A 15,249-nucleotide genomic window follows, 5' to 3' on the forward strand; every position below is an offset into this window, starting at 1 on the left:
TGCGACTATGGTCTTGAGGAAACGATGATAGTCCGTCGGAAGGAGACGATAAATGGCTGACCCGTGTTAAGAGAGAGCTATATCTCTTGCACGTTAAAGACACCCTTGTAGATTTCGAAAAAGAGCAGGCTAATGCCGCTACAAGGCAGCACTCGCCCCCGCAAAGTTGAAAGGGATTAATATAAGTTGTAAAACTTGTTTCCCAATCCACTATCAATAAATATGTTTAAACTAACCAACTTAATTATTTTTAACAGAACTTTCATTTTCATGATTGACTGACTCTCATTGTTTCATTCCAAATGAAAGTCAAAATATGAAGCAGACTTGAATGAATATATTATATTGTATCTGTTATTGTCATCTAAATGGAAGAGATGCCTTCAACATAGTCCCCAAATGGGATAACATGTTTTAGCGGACACTAAAGTAAGTGAATGATTTTTGCTTCTTTCCATTTTGTTTTTCAGCTTTTGTATTAGGTCCGCCTCATCAGAAAAAATAGTCTCTTGCTCAAACAAAACGAAAATGAAACAGAAGTTACAAACGATATATCAAATGTCTAACCTAATGATACAACACAACGAACTTCGTCGTACTTTGCATACAGAGTCTTTTAGTAAAATATCAATATTATGATACAATAAAACAGCGTAAGAGTAAATCCAATGTTCAAAATACACGATTATAGCCAGATGACTTTTGTGAATAAGGCTGTATGATATTTGTTTTTCCTTTTTAAAAATTTAATCAACACCCAAAGTGCAGGCCTCATCAGTTTCCTGATATATTAGAATGTAAATGTACTAATAGGATACACTTTCACCAAAAGATAGCAAAGCGAGAACAAAATTCATAATGCACATAAAAAACAAAAGTTTTTTCAAGGTCAAACTTTCCTGAGTTTTGTAACCCGAATTAGCACACACTCTAATAGTACTTATACATGTATGATGTACAGAGTGAAACAAAATGTAATCTCAATAACGAACAAAAAATTAAATCTTCAGATATATTTTTTGAATAAATGTTTATACGAAAAGGAATAAATCATAGGATGGATTGATGAAAAAGGGGACAAACGATAATAAACAGAAACCAGGTTAGTCAGCTATTTGATACAGATAATTCATGTGTGACTTGATGAATATTTACAACATTATTCTATATATTTATGGAATTATCTCCCCTGGCTTACAAACATTAAATCATGTGACCATTTACCTTCCTTTTCCACAGAAATGTTCTATTGATAAGACTAAATTAGGTATGTCATTTTATCATTTTATTTCTGTATATTACAGTCACATTTTACACAGACATCCACACAACCACACATACTATAACTATGTAGTAGGAATTTTCTTCAACTGTTTTATTTTATGTTGATCAACTTTCGTTTCAGTTGTTTTATGAGATATGTTAGAACACTTTGAATGTCGTACTAATTATGCCTATTTCAACTATGTTTTTATTGTGTGCCTTGAGTTATGTGGAGTTTTGTCTTTACTGTTTCCGCGTAATGCGTTGTTGGGGACATAGACATATTAGGCGTCCTTAAATACCGTCTTTCCGTCCGCATGTCTGTCCGTTCGGTCTTGTTTAATAGCGCGCTCTTACTAATATCCACAATTCTTGCCATTTTTTTAAAACTTATAACATAGGTTTACATCAAAAACGTATTCGACTATATAGTTCGATAAGCAGTTCTGATCATGTATTTATAAAACAGATAGAACGTATATAAGCCATTTAGAATCATTAATTGGAACATCGCATTGTCAGCGCAATCATTTGTACAATTTGTAACAGAATTTTATAAAACTTATACGATAGGTTGTATTATTAAAATCTAATACGAGTGCGAGAAGCAATGACAATCAATATTTTTTAATACACGTGTTACGAAAATGTATATGCTCGACGCTGAGGTTGACAAATTAGACTTTAAATGCCGGTATCGGATCAAAGCAAACAAGTTATTTAAAGATTTTAATTACCTGTGCACCAATTGAATCATTGTGTAAAACTGCACAGTAATGATGTCCGCTTATATTTTCTTCAATAACAAACGTCTTTTTAAAAACTTTATCACAGTTAATTTCCTTTTGAATATTCCTTAAGGAACAAATGTGATACAATGATTCTTTTGTGAAGAATACAATTGATATACCCCGCTTAACTTTTGAAAAAAAGGAGGAAAGGGGGAGGATATATATTTTTTCATTAACCTAGGAACAGTGTATCCAATTTCACTTTATATGGAATACATTTCCTTGGATTGTGTCTTTTGCGGACTAGTATATACTACTCTGTGTGATACCTACTAAGAAAAAGATTGATTTATTTTATATTATTTTCATGTAAAATGTGACCGGTTTGACCCAACAACACCTTATATATATACCTGCAAAGTTTCGAAATATTCCGCTTTGTAGTTTCTGAGGTACGAGTTATAACCCATGGGAAAAAAATTATAACGGAAAATTGCACTACATTTTCTTTGAAGCATTCAACTATTTAAGGGGATACATAACACCTAAGATAAGATAACTCTTACTCATATTCCGATTCTTTGCTACGTTTTAAAATCATGTGCAATATGCAAGCTTTTAAAAGATCATGATCAGAATGTTTACATTATTGCTAAGAGCAGCTGTACACCATTTGTTATTCATTTAATCTTTTAATCCATTTAAATTTACTCATTTTCAATAAATGAATTTTCAAAGAGACATAAAAGGGAAATTTCAGAGTGAAACAAATTACCAAATGAAAACTAGGACGTTGGAAAAAGGGGGAATTGCACCAGGATATTTTTTTTAAGCTCGGGATTTCGGGATTTCGGGATAAGGGAATTCTTTTTTCAAACTTCGAAATAGCGGGATTTAAATTTATTTAAACTTGGGATTTCGTGTTTTTAGCCCGGGATTTCGGGACCCCTTCTACCTACCCGGCTCCCCCATCTGACATCATTTCTTGAATTTTAATTTTTTTTTCTTTAGGGACCTGCAATTTTATCCTGAAATTGTTTACATCAATTGTAATCTGCTTGTTATGCCAAATTACTGATGCTGTTTTTGTTTACTCAATGCGTGTCTTGCCTTTTCTCAAATTTCATCCAAGCCTCCGACAATAAAATGTTAACTAAATAAATAAATAAACCATGGACAATTATACAATGCTTCTGTTCCTAGATCTTCGTACAAAATTGATTAAAATCAAAACTAAATGGACTCAACAACACTTTTTTTTAAAACCATACCTGTAGTTTTTAATGAAATATGGGCTTAGTAATTAATATACGTAGTAATGTTAAATAGGTTATGAATAATTTATAATAATTTCTGGCATACATTTTTGAAGTGCAATTGAATATTTTATTACATGATTTATATTCATGTAAAAATTAAGAAGATACCGAGGGGGATAATCAACCGTCCACCAGTGCATCATTAACATGTCATGGAACAAAGACAAGAAGAAGAAAAAAACATCCTATTCAGTCCACAAGACAATACACACATGTATGTGCTTAAATATTCATCTGAATAAAAAAATATTACATCTTTCTAGTATCTTTTTTCAACCTTTATCCTGACAGGTGTAGAAAATAAACGGGTGTCTTCTATTCCGTCCGCAATTTTAGGGAAATAAAAGTCTATATTTAGAATCGTGGTTGAAACTGAAACTACACATGTATGATATAAATAGAACATGTTATTTTTGCATTATCAATGAATTTCGAAGGGATAGCAAAATTTGTTATTTTCCTTTTATTGTGCTTTTGTCATGTTTGTGTATCTTTCTGATTTTTTTTTTTTATCAAATGCAATTTTGAAATAAATATAAAAAAGAAAGTGTGGTGTTATACTGCAAGTGACAAGTGATTTTTTTTCTTCTCAAGTTTCAATTCAAGATTATTTCTGAATGGAGTAATCGTTCTCTATAATAATAAGGGGCCCAAAAAATAATGTGAAACTTGTAAATGCCGTGCTTTTAACTAAAAACGAACTTGATTTCACAGTATAAGGATTTTGCACAGTCAGCTCTATTTCATCTCTCATGAGCCATCATTCTTTGCACGAATAGTTTTGTTCTTAAGTTTTGAATTGTATATTTTTGTATTGTTGAATCTGTAGACCAATAAATTGAAAATCTTGCTCATGTAAAGCATCTGCCAACTTTAAAGCTTTTCCCTATGTATCATAGGTTTTTGACGTGTCAAATCAAAAATCAGTAACATCCTTTTTTTGCCCCTGCAACTAAATGTCAAGGAGGGTGGTATTGTGTACCCCTGTCCGTCTGTCCTTCCGTCCGTCCCATTATTGGTATATATTTGGCATATATATAACTCCTCCGTCTGTTTGATTACTAGGAAATTTTCACCTTGCTGTCTGTTGAGTAGTTAAGTACGTACAGTGCGCGCTTCAATAGAAACTATTCCTTTTTCAAACAATTTTATGAGACCACATGTCCATTATGTATTCCGTGTTCGTGGAATGGATTGACATGTCATAAAATGTGTCTATATTGTTGTATGGTCGATTAAAGCTTGTGTATTATGATTTTTTTAAAGTAAATATTAATTCATAACTACATAAATGTCATGGCCCGTACAAGTGTTTCTTACAAAAAAACACAATTATCATCATCGTGATCAACCTTCAAGGTCACATGAAGGTCACAATTTTAAAAAGGCACACTACCTCATGATGATAAATCCACATGCCAAAGATGTAAGACCTAGGTCAAGGGCGAAGAAGTTATGGCCTACATGGTTGTGTTTTTCATGAAAAAAACAATATAAAGTTGACCTTGAGGTCATATTTGAAGGTCACAATAAGGTCATCATGATGCAAGACACTTAACCCCGTGATGATACATCCACATGCCAAATATCTAAGGCCTAGTTCAAAAGACGAAAAAAAATATGGCCATTATGTACTTTTTGAATAGATTTTGCCCTTTTTTAATGAACCAATTTGAGGGTGGGGGATACTTTAAACTAAAATACCAAAAAATCTAACGGTTAAAATTTTTAAAAATTGTGCAAGAACAACCGACTAGTATAGTACTCCAAATGCTTAGTTTTTTGAAAAAATTAAACGACACATTTTTTTCCAAAAAAAAATTCTTCTTCAAATACTAGAAGCACAGCATTCACTTTTGGGGGCTGATTTTGACACCCCCTATTAAATTTCAGGCAAAATTTTAAATCTAGAATAAAAGACTTATAAGGAAAGGGTATCAGTGAACTAATATTTACCTCAGCTATCATTATTAGCTATGCTATTGTCAATTTAGGATTAAGTTTTAAAAATTTTAACATATTTAACCCCATACCCATATTTCAGAAACTTCCAATTTTGGCTGATTCTAGTATCTAAAAGATGCTATATTTGAGTTGCCAAATTTTTTAAACGTATGGTTCAAATCTTTTAAAATTTTTACAAGATGTTTAGGTGGGCCTAGTTTATCAATGAAAAAAAAATTAAAACAAATTAAACGACGGGATTTTTTTTGGGGTATAGTGTTGGGTACCCCCTTAAGATTATTATAGAAAAGTTTTTACAAGGACAATAACCGAAAAAAAAGTTTTTTGTAATTGTCCTTGTACCTTAACAGATAAGAAAAGCCGTTCAAGGCGGAGGACATGTTATGTATGCCATTTCCTGAACATTAGCCTGTAAAAATATATAATGATATTGAATTTAAATGAAACTTAAACTTTATACTAATATTAAAGGCCATTAAGATAAAATTAAATTATAACCTTTAAAGTATGCGAGACATTTCCCCATATATTAGATAAAATTGAGAATGTAAATGGGGAATGTGTCAAAGAGACAACAACCCGACCATAGAAAAAAACACAACAGTATTCATTCAAGTACATGCAATCTATTTTAGGATTATGGCCACCAATTGGGGTATTTGTGGTATTTGTGAAAACCTTCAGATTACCAAACCTTCAGTAGTATGGTGTTCCGAATGTGACGAAGGACTATGTGAGGATTGTAAGAAACATCACGCAGTTTCCAAGGCATCAAAAAACCATGAAACCGTTTCTATCGCCAAATACAAAAACTTACCCACCGAAGTCCTGCAAATATCTCAGACCTGCAAACTTCATAATGAGAAATACGAGCTGTTTTGCGCAAAACACGATTGTCCTTGCTGTAAGAAATGTGTGAAATCTCACAACGATTGTAAAGGTTTAACTGACATAAATGAACTCATAAAAAACGTAAAAACTTCAAACGCATTTAATGAAATCGAACAAAACCTGCAGGAAGTCGTCGAGAATATAAAACGACTAAGCACAAACAGGAATGAAAATTTAAAATCTATAGAAAACAAGAAAAGAGAAATTGAAGCAGCAATAAAACAAACCAGGATAAACGTTAATCATCACCTTGATAAACTTCAGGATGACTTGATTAAAGAACTTATGACAGTTGAACAAAGAGAAAAAAGCAAAATAGAAAAATTGTTAACTTCTCTACAAAAGAAGGAAAAAGAAATCGCTGAAGTACAAGAAAACTTTGCCAGTATTAAAAATCATGCGTCAGAACTTCAAACATTTTTAACAATGAAAGATATCGAAAAAGATATTATAGGCGAAGAAAAATTTATCAAATCGATTGCCACAAGTGACTCCACAAATCAAGTCACTATTTCATGTCAGATTAACAAGTATTTACAGCAAATAACAGCCAGCATGCAGAAGTTTGGAGAAATTAATGTCAGTTCTGATCCATGTGATTTTACCATTCAGAAACGGAAGGACAGACAAGCCCAGATTATGGTCACTCTTCCAACCAGAGATATCTATAACCTGACTCTGACATTACAGAAACGTATCAAGCCAAAGTTGTCAAATATCTGTGGTTGTTCATTGCTTCCAGGTGATCGGATGGTATTCTCCTCTTATATAGACGGTAAATTAACAGTACTAAAGACTGACGGATCAAAAGATTTTGAGATAAAGAACATTGGTCCAACTTGTGATGTGGTATTTATTGGTGATGATTCTATTGCTGTAACTTCCGGTGAATCAAATCAGATTAATATAATCGACTTAAAGAAGAAATCAAAGACGAAATCAATAAAAGTGGATTCATATAATGGTGGAGTAGCATACAAAGATGGATATTTAATATATTGTGCCAAAGAGAAAGGAATACAGATGATCAGTCTGAATGACGAAACCATTACCAATGTTAACAATACCAAACTTTCAGGTATTGCGTACGTTACAACATTCGGTGACAAATTGTTCTACACAGATTGCAATGACAGCGTAACCTGCTGTGATTACCATGGTCACATACTGTGGACGTTCTGTGATAAAAGTGTTATCCACTCTCCACAAGGTGTCTCTGTAGATAATGATGGTAACGTGTATGTAGTTGGATGGAAAACTAGCAACGTGGTCGTTTTCTCTCCTGATGGACAACACTACAGACAACTCTTATCAAGTGAAGATAGACTTAGCTTCCCATGGGCTCTTCATTATGACACGTCTACCAATGAATTGTTAGTTACAAATCCATCCAATGAAGCCTTTCTGTATGATGTTAATTAATAAGACATGATGGTTGACTTTTTCAATCTTACTCAACATTTTCTTGATCTCGATTACCAATATTATTCTAATAAAATTATATATATTTTTTTTGTGATCTAATTAAGATCTGTTTAAAATTATTTTATAGCGTTATTAACTGACAATTTCTGTATTGGCCCTGTTATAGATTTGAGATTAGCTGTATTGGACCCGAGACTCGACGACATCTTATCGAGATTATACAGAAAAATTAAACTTCTAAGGATTCATTATTATTCGTGGGGTACAAGTTTTAGTGGATTTCGTTGGTATAGATATACCACAAATTACAGTTAGGAGACAGCAATTCATCTACAAAGTTGATCTAAGGACAGTTCCATATGAGTAATAGAAAATGTCTGTCATACGTTTTCGAGACAGCAACTCATCGAAAAAAGTATATTTTGACAGTTCCGTATAAATAAAAGGAGATTTCAAATAACATCCCGACTTAATATCAAAAACAGTTTAATTTGAAGATGTCTGTTAAAAATACAGTTCAGTATAAATAAACAAGGAAGTGCGTTACATGTATACGAGACCAAATTAACATAAAGACTTCCAATTTAAGTAATGAAGATGTTGGTATTAAGTATATGAGGTATTTAGGCAATGTCGGAATAATTAAAATAATCAATTCGCATCAAATACGTTCTATGATTATCAATTAGGATATTCGGTCATGATTATCAATACGGAGCTTTTGTCATGATTATCAATAAGGAGATTCGGACATGATAGTCAATAAGGAGATTCGGGATGATTATCAATATGGAGATTCGGACATGATTGTCAATAAGGAGATTTAGACATGATTGTCAAAAAGGCGATTCGGTCACGACTGTCAATAAGGAGATTCGGAATGATAATCAATAATGACATTTAGACATAATTGTCAATAAGGAGATTTCGACATGATTGTCAATAAGAAGATTCGGTCCCGACTATCAATAACGAGATTCGGTCCCAATTGTCCATAAGGAGATTCGGGATGATTATCAATAAGGATATTTGGACATGATAGTCAATAAGGAGATTCGGTCCCAACTGTCAATAAGGAGATTCTGGATAATTATCAATAAGGACATTTGGACATGATTGCCAATAATGAGGTCGGTAATGATTGTTAATAATTAAATTCGGTCATGATTGTCAATAAAGATATTCGGACATGATTGTCAATAAGGAGATTTGGTCATGTTTGTCAATAGGGAAATTCGGTCCTGATTGTCAATATGGAAGATAAAGAAAATGTGGTATTACGTATATGAATATGTTAGACAGTGTGAAAATAAGAAAAAAAATCAATACGCATTAAATACGTTGAATGATTATCAATAAGGAGATTCGGACATGATTGTTGATAACACATGGATAAGGAAATTTGGTCATGATTATTAATAAGGAGATTTGGACATCATTGTGAATACTGAGGTCGGTCATGATTGTCAACTACGAAATTCGGTCAAGATTTACAATAAGGAAATTCGGTCATGATTGACAATAAGGAAATTCGGTCATGATTTTCAATAAAGATATTCAGTCCTGGTTATCAATAAGGATATTTGGACATTATTGTCAATAAGCAGATTAGGTCATGATTGTCAATAAGGAAATTCGGTCCGGATTGTCAATAAGGAGATTCGGACATTATTGTCAATCAGGAGATTCAGTCCCGATTGTCAATAAGGAGATTCGGTCATGATTTTCAATAAAGAGATTCAGTCCTGGTTATCAATAAGGATATTTGGACATTATTGTCAATAAGGAGATTTGGACATGATTGTCAATAAGAAGATTTGGACATGATTGTCAATAAGGAGATTTGGACATGATTGTCAATAAGGAGGTCGGTCATGATTGTTAATAAGGAAATTCGGTCATGATTTTCAATAAAGAGAGTCGGTCATGGTTACCAATAAGGAGATTTTGACATGATTGTCACTAAGGAGATTATGTCATGATTGCCCAGAGGGAAATTTGGTCATGATTGTCAATAAGGAGATTCGGGATGATTATCTATAAGGAGATGTGGACATGGTGGTCAATAAAGAGGTCGGTCATGAATGTTAATCAGGAAATTCGGTCATAATTTTCAGTAAAGAGATTCGGTCATGGTTATCAATAAGGAGATTTACGCAAGATTGTCTATAAGGAGATTAGGTCCTGATTGTCAATATGAAAATTCGGTCTTGAGTGTCAAAAAGGAGATTTTGACATGATTGTCAATAGGGAGAGTCGGTCACGATTGTCAATAAGGAGATTCGGTCCCGATTGTCAATAATGAGATTCAGAATGATTATCATTAAGGACATTTGGACATGATTGTCAATAATGAGATTCGGTTCCGATTGTCTATTAGGAGATTAGGATATCATTGTCAATAAGGAAGATAAGAAAGATGATGGTATTACGTATATAAATAGCTTGGGCAATGAAATAAGAAAAATAATCCTAACGCATTTAATACGTTGTATGATTATCAATCAGGAGATTCGGACATTTTTGTTAATAAGGAAATTCGGTCATGCTTATCAAAAAGGAGATTTAGGCATGATTGTCAATAAGGAGGTCGGACATTATTGTCAATAAGGAAATTTGGTAATGATTTTCAATAAGGAGATTCGGTCGTGATTGTCAATAAGGAAATTCGGTCATTCTTATAAATAAGAAGATTTAGTCAGTTTTGTCAATAAGGAGATCATGTCATGAATGTCAATAAGGAGATTCGGTCCTGATTTCCAGTAAGGAACTTCGGTCATGATTATCAATAATGAGATTTGGACATGTTTGTCAATAAGACGACGTACTATGAGTATCAAAGAGAAGAGATGGTATGATTGTCAATAGGAAGATGTTGTATGATTGCCTATTAGAAAATGTTGTACGATTGTCAATAATGAGATGTGATATGATTGCCTATAAGAAAAGAGGGACGAAAGATACCAAAGGGACAGTCAAACTCATAAATCTAAAACAAACTGACAACGCCATGGCTAAAAATGAAAAAAAAACCCAGAAAAACAAAAGAACACATGACACAACATAGAAAACTAAAGAATAAACAACACGAACCCCACCAAAAACTAGGGGTGATCTCAGGTGCTCCGGAAGGGTAAGCAGATCCTGTTCCACATGTGGCACCCGTCGTGTTGCTTATGTGATTACAAATCCGGTAAATAGTCTAATTCGGTAGGTCACATTTATGATTTTCGATAAGAAATGTAGTATGATGGTCAATAAGAAGATTGCTTTCATTTTCAATAATGAGATGCAGAATGAGTTTCAATTAGGTGACGTGATATGTATTGTTGTATGATTGCTAATACGGCAATGTCATAAAAATGTCAATTTGTTAACGTGGTACGATTTTTCAATAAGAAAATGAGTTATGATTGTCAATAATGAGTATTGTATGATTGAAAATATCTAAATAGCAAGATGTGGTTTGATTGTGGGTAGAAGATATAGCAAAATATTTAATGACTAGATGTGGCTTAATGAGAATATGATATAACGAATTATTATGAATAAAAAGCGCTGTATGATTGTCATTAAGAAAATATAGGTGCGATTGATATCAAAGAGAGGCAATCACGATGGTCAATAAGGATATGCGATTTTCTTATCAATAAGGAGATGTGGCTTGATTGTCAATAAGGATATGTGGTTTCATTATCATTTAGTAGGTCGTATATTTCTATCACGTTGTTTTCGTCGTCGTGGTCGTCAGCGTCGTTCAAAGACAGATGGTTTCCGGATAATAACTTTAGAATAAATCAATAAAATTGTAACACAAGGTATATAACCACTTAAGAAAGGTTGTGATTGATATCCGGGGTAATGGTCCTAACAGTGTATAAATTAAGGATGAGAAAACGGCCCAAATAAGCATTTTTGTGGTGTCCAGACAATAACTTGTGTAAAAGTGTATGCATCTCTCTGAAATTATATCACAAGTTTACATACTACAAAGGACTTTGCGGGTTAATTGGTCAAACCATGCCATTCAGGAGCTAAGGAAACAAAAAAGGGTTTTCTGGTTGAAGGACAATTGAAACAATTGAAAAGCAGTGTAAGGGAGGTAATCCTAATCTATTTTTAAAGAAAAATGTTTGATTACCTCCATGACACTGCTTGTCAAATATGTATTAAGAAATGATGATTGTCTTGAGGTGATTAGCTGTCAATTTATTTTCAACAGTTACTATTAATTGAAATTAATTTTAGCCATGATAATGTATGTCATTTTATATTTTAAGTCCTTTTTTATCTATTAAGATGGTTGCAAACTTCATTAGAAATTTGAATTGAGGAACTGATCATATCTTTAGGGAATGATTTTTTTTTGGAATAAGGGAAAAGAAGATAAAAATTGGAAAGGGGACATTTTTCTCATTTCAGATTTCCGAAATTAAAAGAAAAGTTCTTTGAATATTTTTTTCAACAGCTTAGTATATTGCACAAAAGCAAAAAACCTGGGGAAAATTAACAATTGTTTTTTTTTTGGGGGGGGGGGGGGGGTCAATTCCAAACAGCATAGTGTATTGCACTAAAGCAAAAAAATGAACATAAATTCAAATCGTATATAATTAATTTGAAATTCTTTGACTACAGAATTTCTGTGTCAGAAACCTATTATGTGTCAAAACTTTAATTACAATTCAAATTCAGAAATGTATCAAGAGTTAATATTGTGTCCATATTGGCCCGTGCTTTTCAGGGTTAGACATCTGCGATCGTATCTCACTTCGCTCAGGGAAGCAATTTATTTATATATTGATATGGTCACCTGTCATTCTCCCCCCTGAAGAAAAGAGCCATGTTGAGGGGTAAATACATGCGAGATGTATAAATATACAACCTTGTGCGACAGGAATAGGGAAATTAAAAATGCAATGGAATCACGTCAGGTTCTGGATAGGTTGAGGATTCCTATCACCAATTGTTGAGAGGTCTATAGAGAACCTGTTGCGAGGCTACATTTTTTATCCAGTCATAGCATACCTTATTTTACAAATATACATGACTAACAATACTTATATTTTCTCAAAAAAGAATTCAATCGATTACCACAAGTGACTCAACAAACCAAGTCAATATATCATGTCAGATTAACGAGTATTTACTGCTAATAACTGCCAACGTGCAGAAGTTTTGAGAAATTAATGTCAGATCTGATTCATGTGATTTTTCTGTTTAGAAACTAGACAATTCAGAAATCTTACTTTAACATTACAGAAACGTATCAATATAGAGTTGTCATAGGCTGTTCACTGTTTCCTGGTGGTAGGATGGTATTCGACTCTTATGCTAACTATAAAATAAGAGTACTCAAGGCTGACGGATTAACAGATTTTGAAATAAAGACCATTTGTCCAACGTTTGATGTGATTTTGAGATTAATTAAGTTGCTATGTTGGCTGTGGCATATGCATGATAAGTCTTATTATAATATTCAAATTCTAGCATGACGTGCTTCGTTTGCTTTGTGAACAAACCCATGCTCTAAATCCAACAAAATGTGTTTAAACATGCGTATATTTCCTTGCGCTTCTACAGAAGAATGAGTTTTATCAAATTATCATGCACTTAATGTATTTCCTTAATTTTAAAACACTTTCAAACTCTTAAATGGTGCATATGGTGTTACATATTCATTTATTATGACTGTAATGTGTTACATTCTGAAAATGACAGATTTTGACCTAGATACCACAACCGTTCATGCTGGATGTTCAAACTCCTCCCTCTGAAAAATCATAGTGCCAGCCGTTTGCTTCTTTACAAACAAAAAAGGGAGGTTCATGAGAGAGCATATACAAACGCCCTACTTATCAGACAAAGAAATTACCTTAATTGTCCTATTCAGAATCGAAATAATTGATGCAAGCTATACTTTATTGTAGTTTTAACATGCACGTATAGGCATTATATTCGTGTTATGTAAGCCCTCACTATCGCTCAGGAATAGTGTTTTCTGGTGTGGCTGCCCGTCCGTTCGCCCGTTCAAAGTAAGGTTTAATATTCGGTTTAATGTAGTTAACTACTAAGTTTGTTGGCTTTCAATTGTTTATCCATGTGATTTTTCGATTCACAAATGGAAGGACAGACAAGCCCAGATTATGGTCACTCTTCCAACCAGAGATATCGATAACCTGACTCTGACATTACAGAAACGTATCAATACAAAGTTGTCAGATGTCTCTGGTTTTTCATTGCTTCCTGGTGAGCGGATGGTATTCTCCTCTAAAACGGACAATACATTTACAGTACTAAAGTCTGACGGGTCAAAAGATTTTGAGATAAAGAACATTGGTCGAACGTTTGATGTGGTATTTAGTGGTGATGATTATATTGCTGTAACTTCCGGCAATTCAAATCAGATTGATATAATCGACTTAAAGAAAAAATCAAAGACGAAATCAATAAAAGTTGATTCATTTAATGGTGGAGTAGCATACAAAGATGGATATTTAATATATTGTGCCAGAGAGAAAGGAATACAGATGATTAGTCTGAATGACGAAACAATTACCAATGTTAACAATACCGAACTTTCAGGTGCTGTTTGCGTTACAACATTCGGTGACCAATTGTTCTACACAAATTTCAATGACAGCGTAACCTGCTGTGATTACCATGGTCACATACTGTTGACGTTCTGTGATAAAAGTCTTCTGCTGTGTCCGCTAGGTATCTCTGTAGACAATGATGGTAACGTGTATGTAGTGGGGAATCGAACTCAAAATGTGGTCGTTATCTCTCCTGATGGACAGCACTCCAGACAACTCATAACAAGTCAAGAGGGACTAGGAGACCCATGGGCTCTGCATTATGACACATCTACCAATGCATTGTTAGTTGCTGATGTATATCATGACGCATTTTTGTATAATGTTAAATGATAAGAAATGAAGAATGAGTTATCCAGAATTAAACTTTGCTGATTAAACATATTGTTCATATCTCCTTTACTAGCATGATTTTGAATTAATTATATTACTGTTGTCTGATCTAATTTCCTTAAAGTTTTTATATGTTATTTTAGGATCTTCTAACGCTTCCAGAGATGTAAGGGTCACTCCGTTTTTTAGAGATCCATGTTGCGCAGTCTTAAATTTTATATGTTATGTTATATGTTTGTTAATATTTGGCCCATCTTCGGTCTTTTTGTTTTTTGAACTGGCGTTGTCTGGTTATTTTCGAATTATGAGGTTGGCACATTTCTTTCGCTATCAACATTTAATCCTAGATTTCTTTGGTGGATAACTCGTTATAATCTTCATTAAGGTTGCTAAGAATACCAAATATAAACAAAAGAATATGTGGTATGATTACTAACGAGATATCTCATCACAAGAGACCAAATGACACAGAAATTAACATTTATAGTTCATCGTACGGCCTGTAACACATAGCAAAGCCCATACCGCATAGTCGGCTATATAAGGTTTGTTTTAATATTGAAAAAAACATATCAGTTCAATTTATAATAAAGTAGATCGAAGGGAAAAGAGATACACAGATAGCAAAAATATTTTCATAAACAGATAGCAAAGTATCTTCAATCTAATATAAATACAAAGTGATTCTTATTTTTTGAAGATTGAAAATGAAATATTAACAAAACATAT

The 15,249-nt window shown here is 33.1% G+C and overlaps 2 protein-coding genes across 2 annotated transcripts; both read left to right on the forward strand.

The window, feature by feature from the left end:
- Positions 1-1,183: 1,183 nt before the first annotated feature.
- Positions 1,184-9,174, forward strand: LOC139491484 (uncharacterized). The gene is made up of 2 exons (XM_071279199.1): positions 1,184-1,267; positions 5,914-9,174. The coding sequence occupies exon 2, from the start codon at positions 5,918-5,920 to the stop codon at positions 7,589-7,591; it is 1,674 nt and encodes a 557-aa protein (XP_071135300.1). The 5' UTR covers positions 1,184-1,267; positions 5,914-5,917; the 3' UTR covers positions 7,592-9,174.
- A 4,563-nt stretch (positions 9,175-13,737) lies between these two features.
- On the forward strand, positions 13,738-14,520 carry LOC139492837 (uncharacterized). The gene has a single exon (XM_071280988.1). It carries the CDS (start codon positions 13,738-13,740, stop codon positions 14,518-14,520), a length of 783 nt encoding a protein of 260 aa, XP_071137089.1.
- The last annotated feature ends 729 nt before the right edge of the window (positions 14,521-15,249 follow it).

This window comes from Mytilus edulis, chromosome 10 (assembly GCF_963676685.1).
Source record: "Mytilus edulis chromosome 10, xbMytEdul2.2, whole genome shotgun sequence".
NCBI classification, from domain to species: Eukaryota; Metazoa; Mollusca; class Bivalvia; order Mytilida; family Mytilidae; genus Mytilus; species Mytilus edulis.

Excerpts from the sequence above, each read along its gene's own strand:
- LOC139491484 (XM_071279199.1), top strand. The coding sequence starts at position 5,918 with ATGGCCACCAATTGGGGTATTTGTGGTATTTGTGAAAACCTTCAGATT.
- LOC139492837 (XM_071280988.1), top strand. The coding sequence starts at position 13,738 with ATGGTCACTCTTCCAACCAGAGATATCGATAACCTGACTCTGACATTA.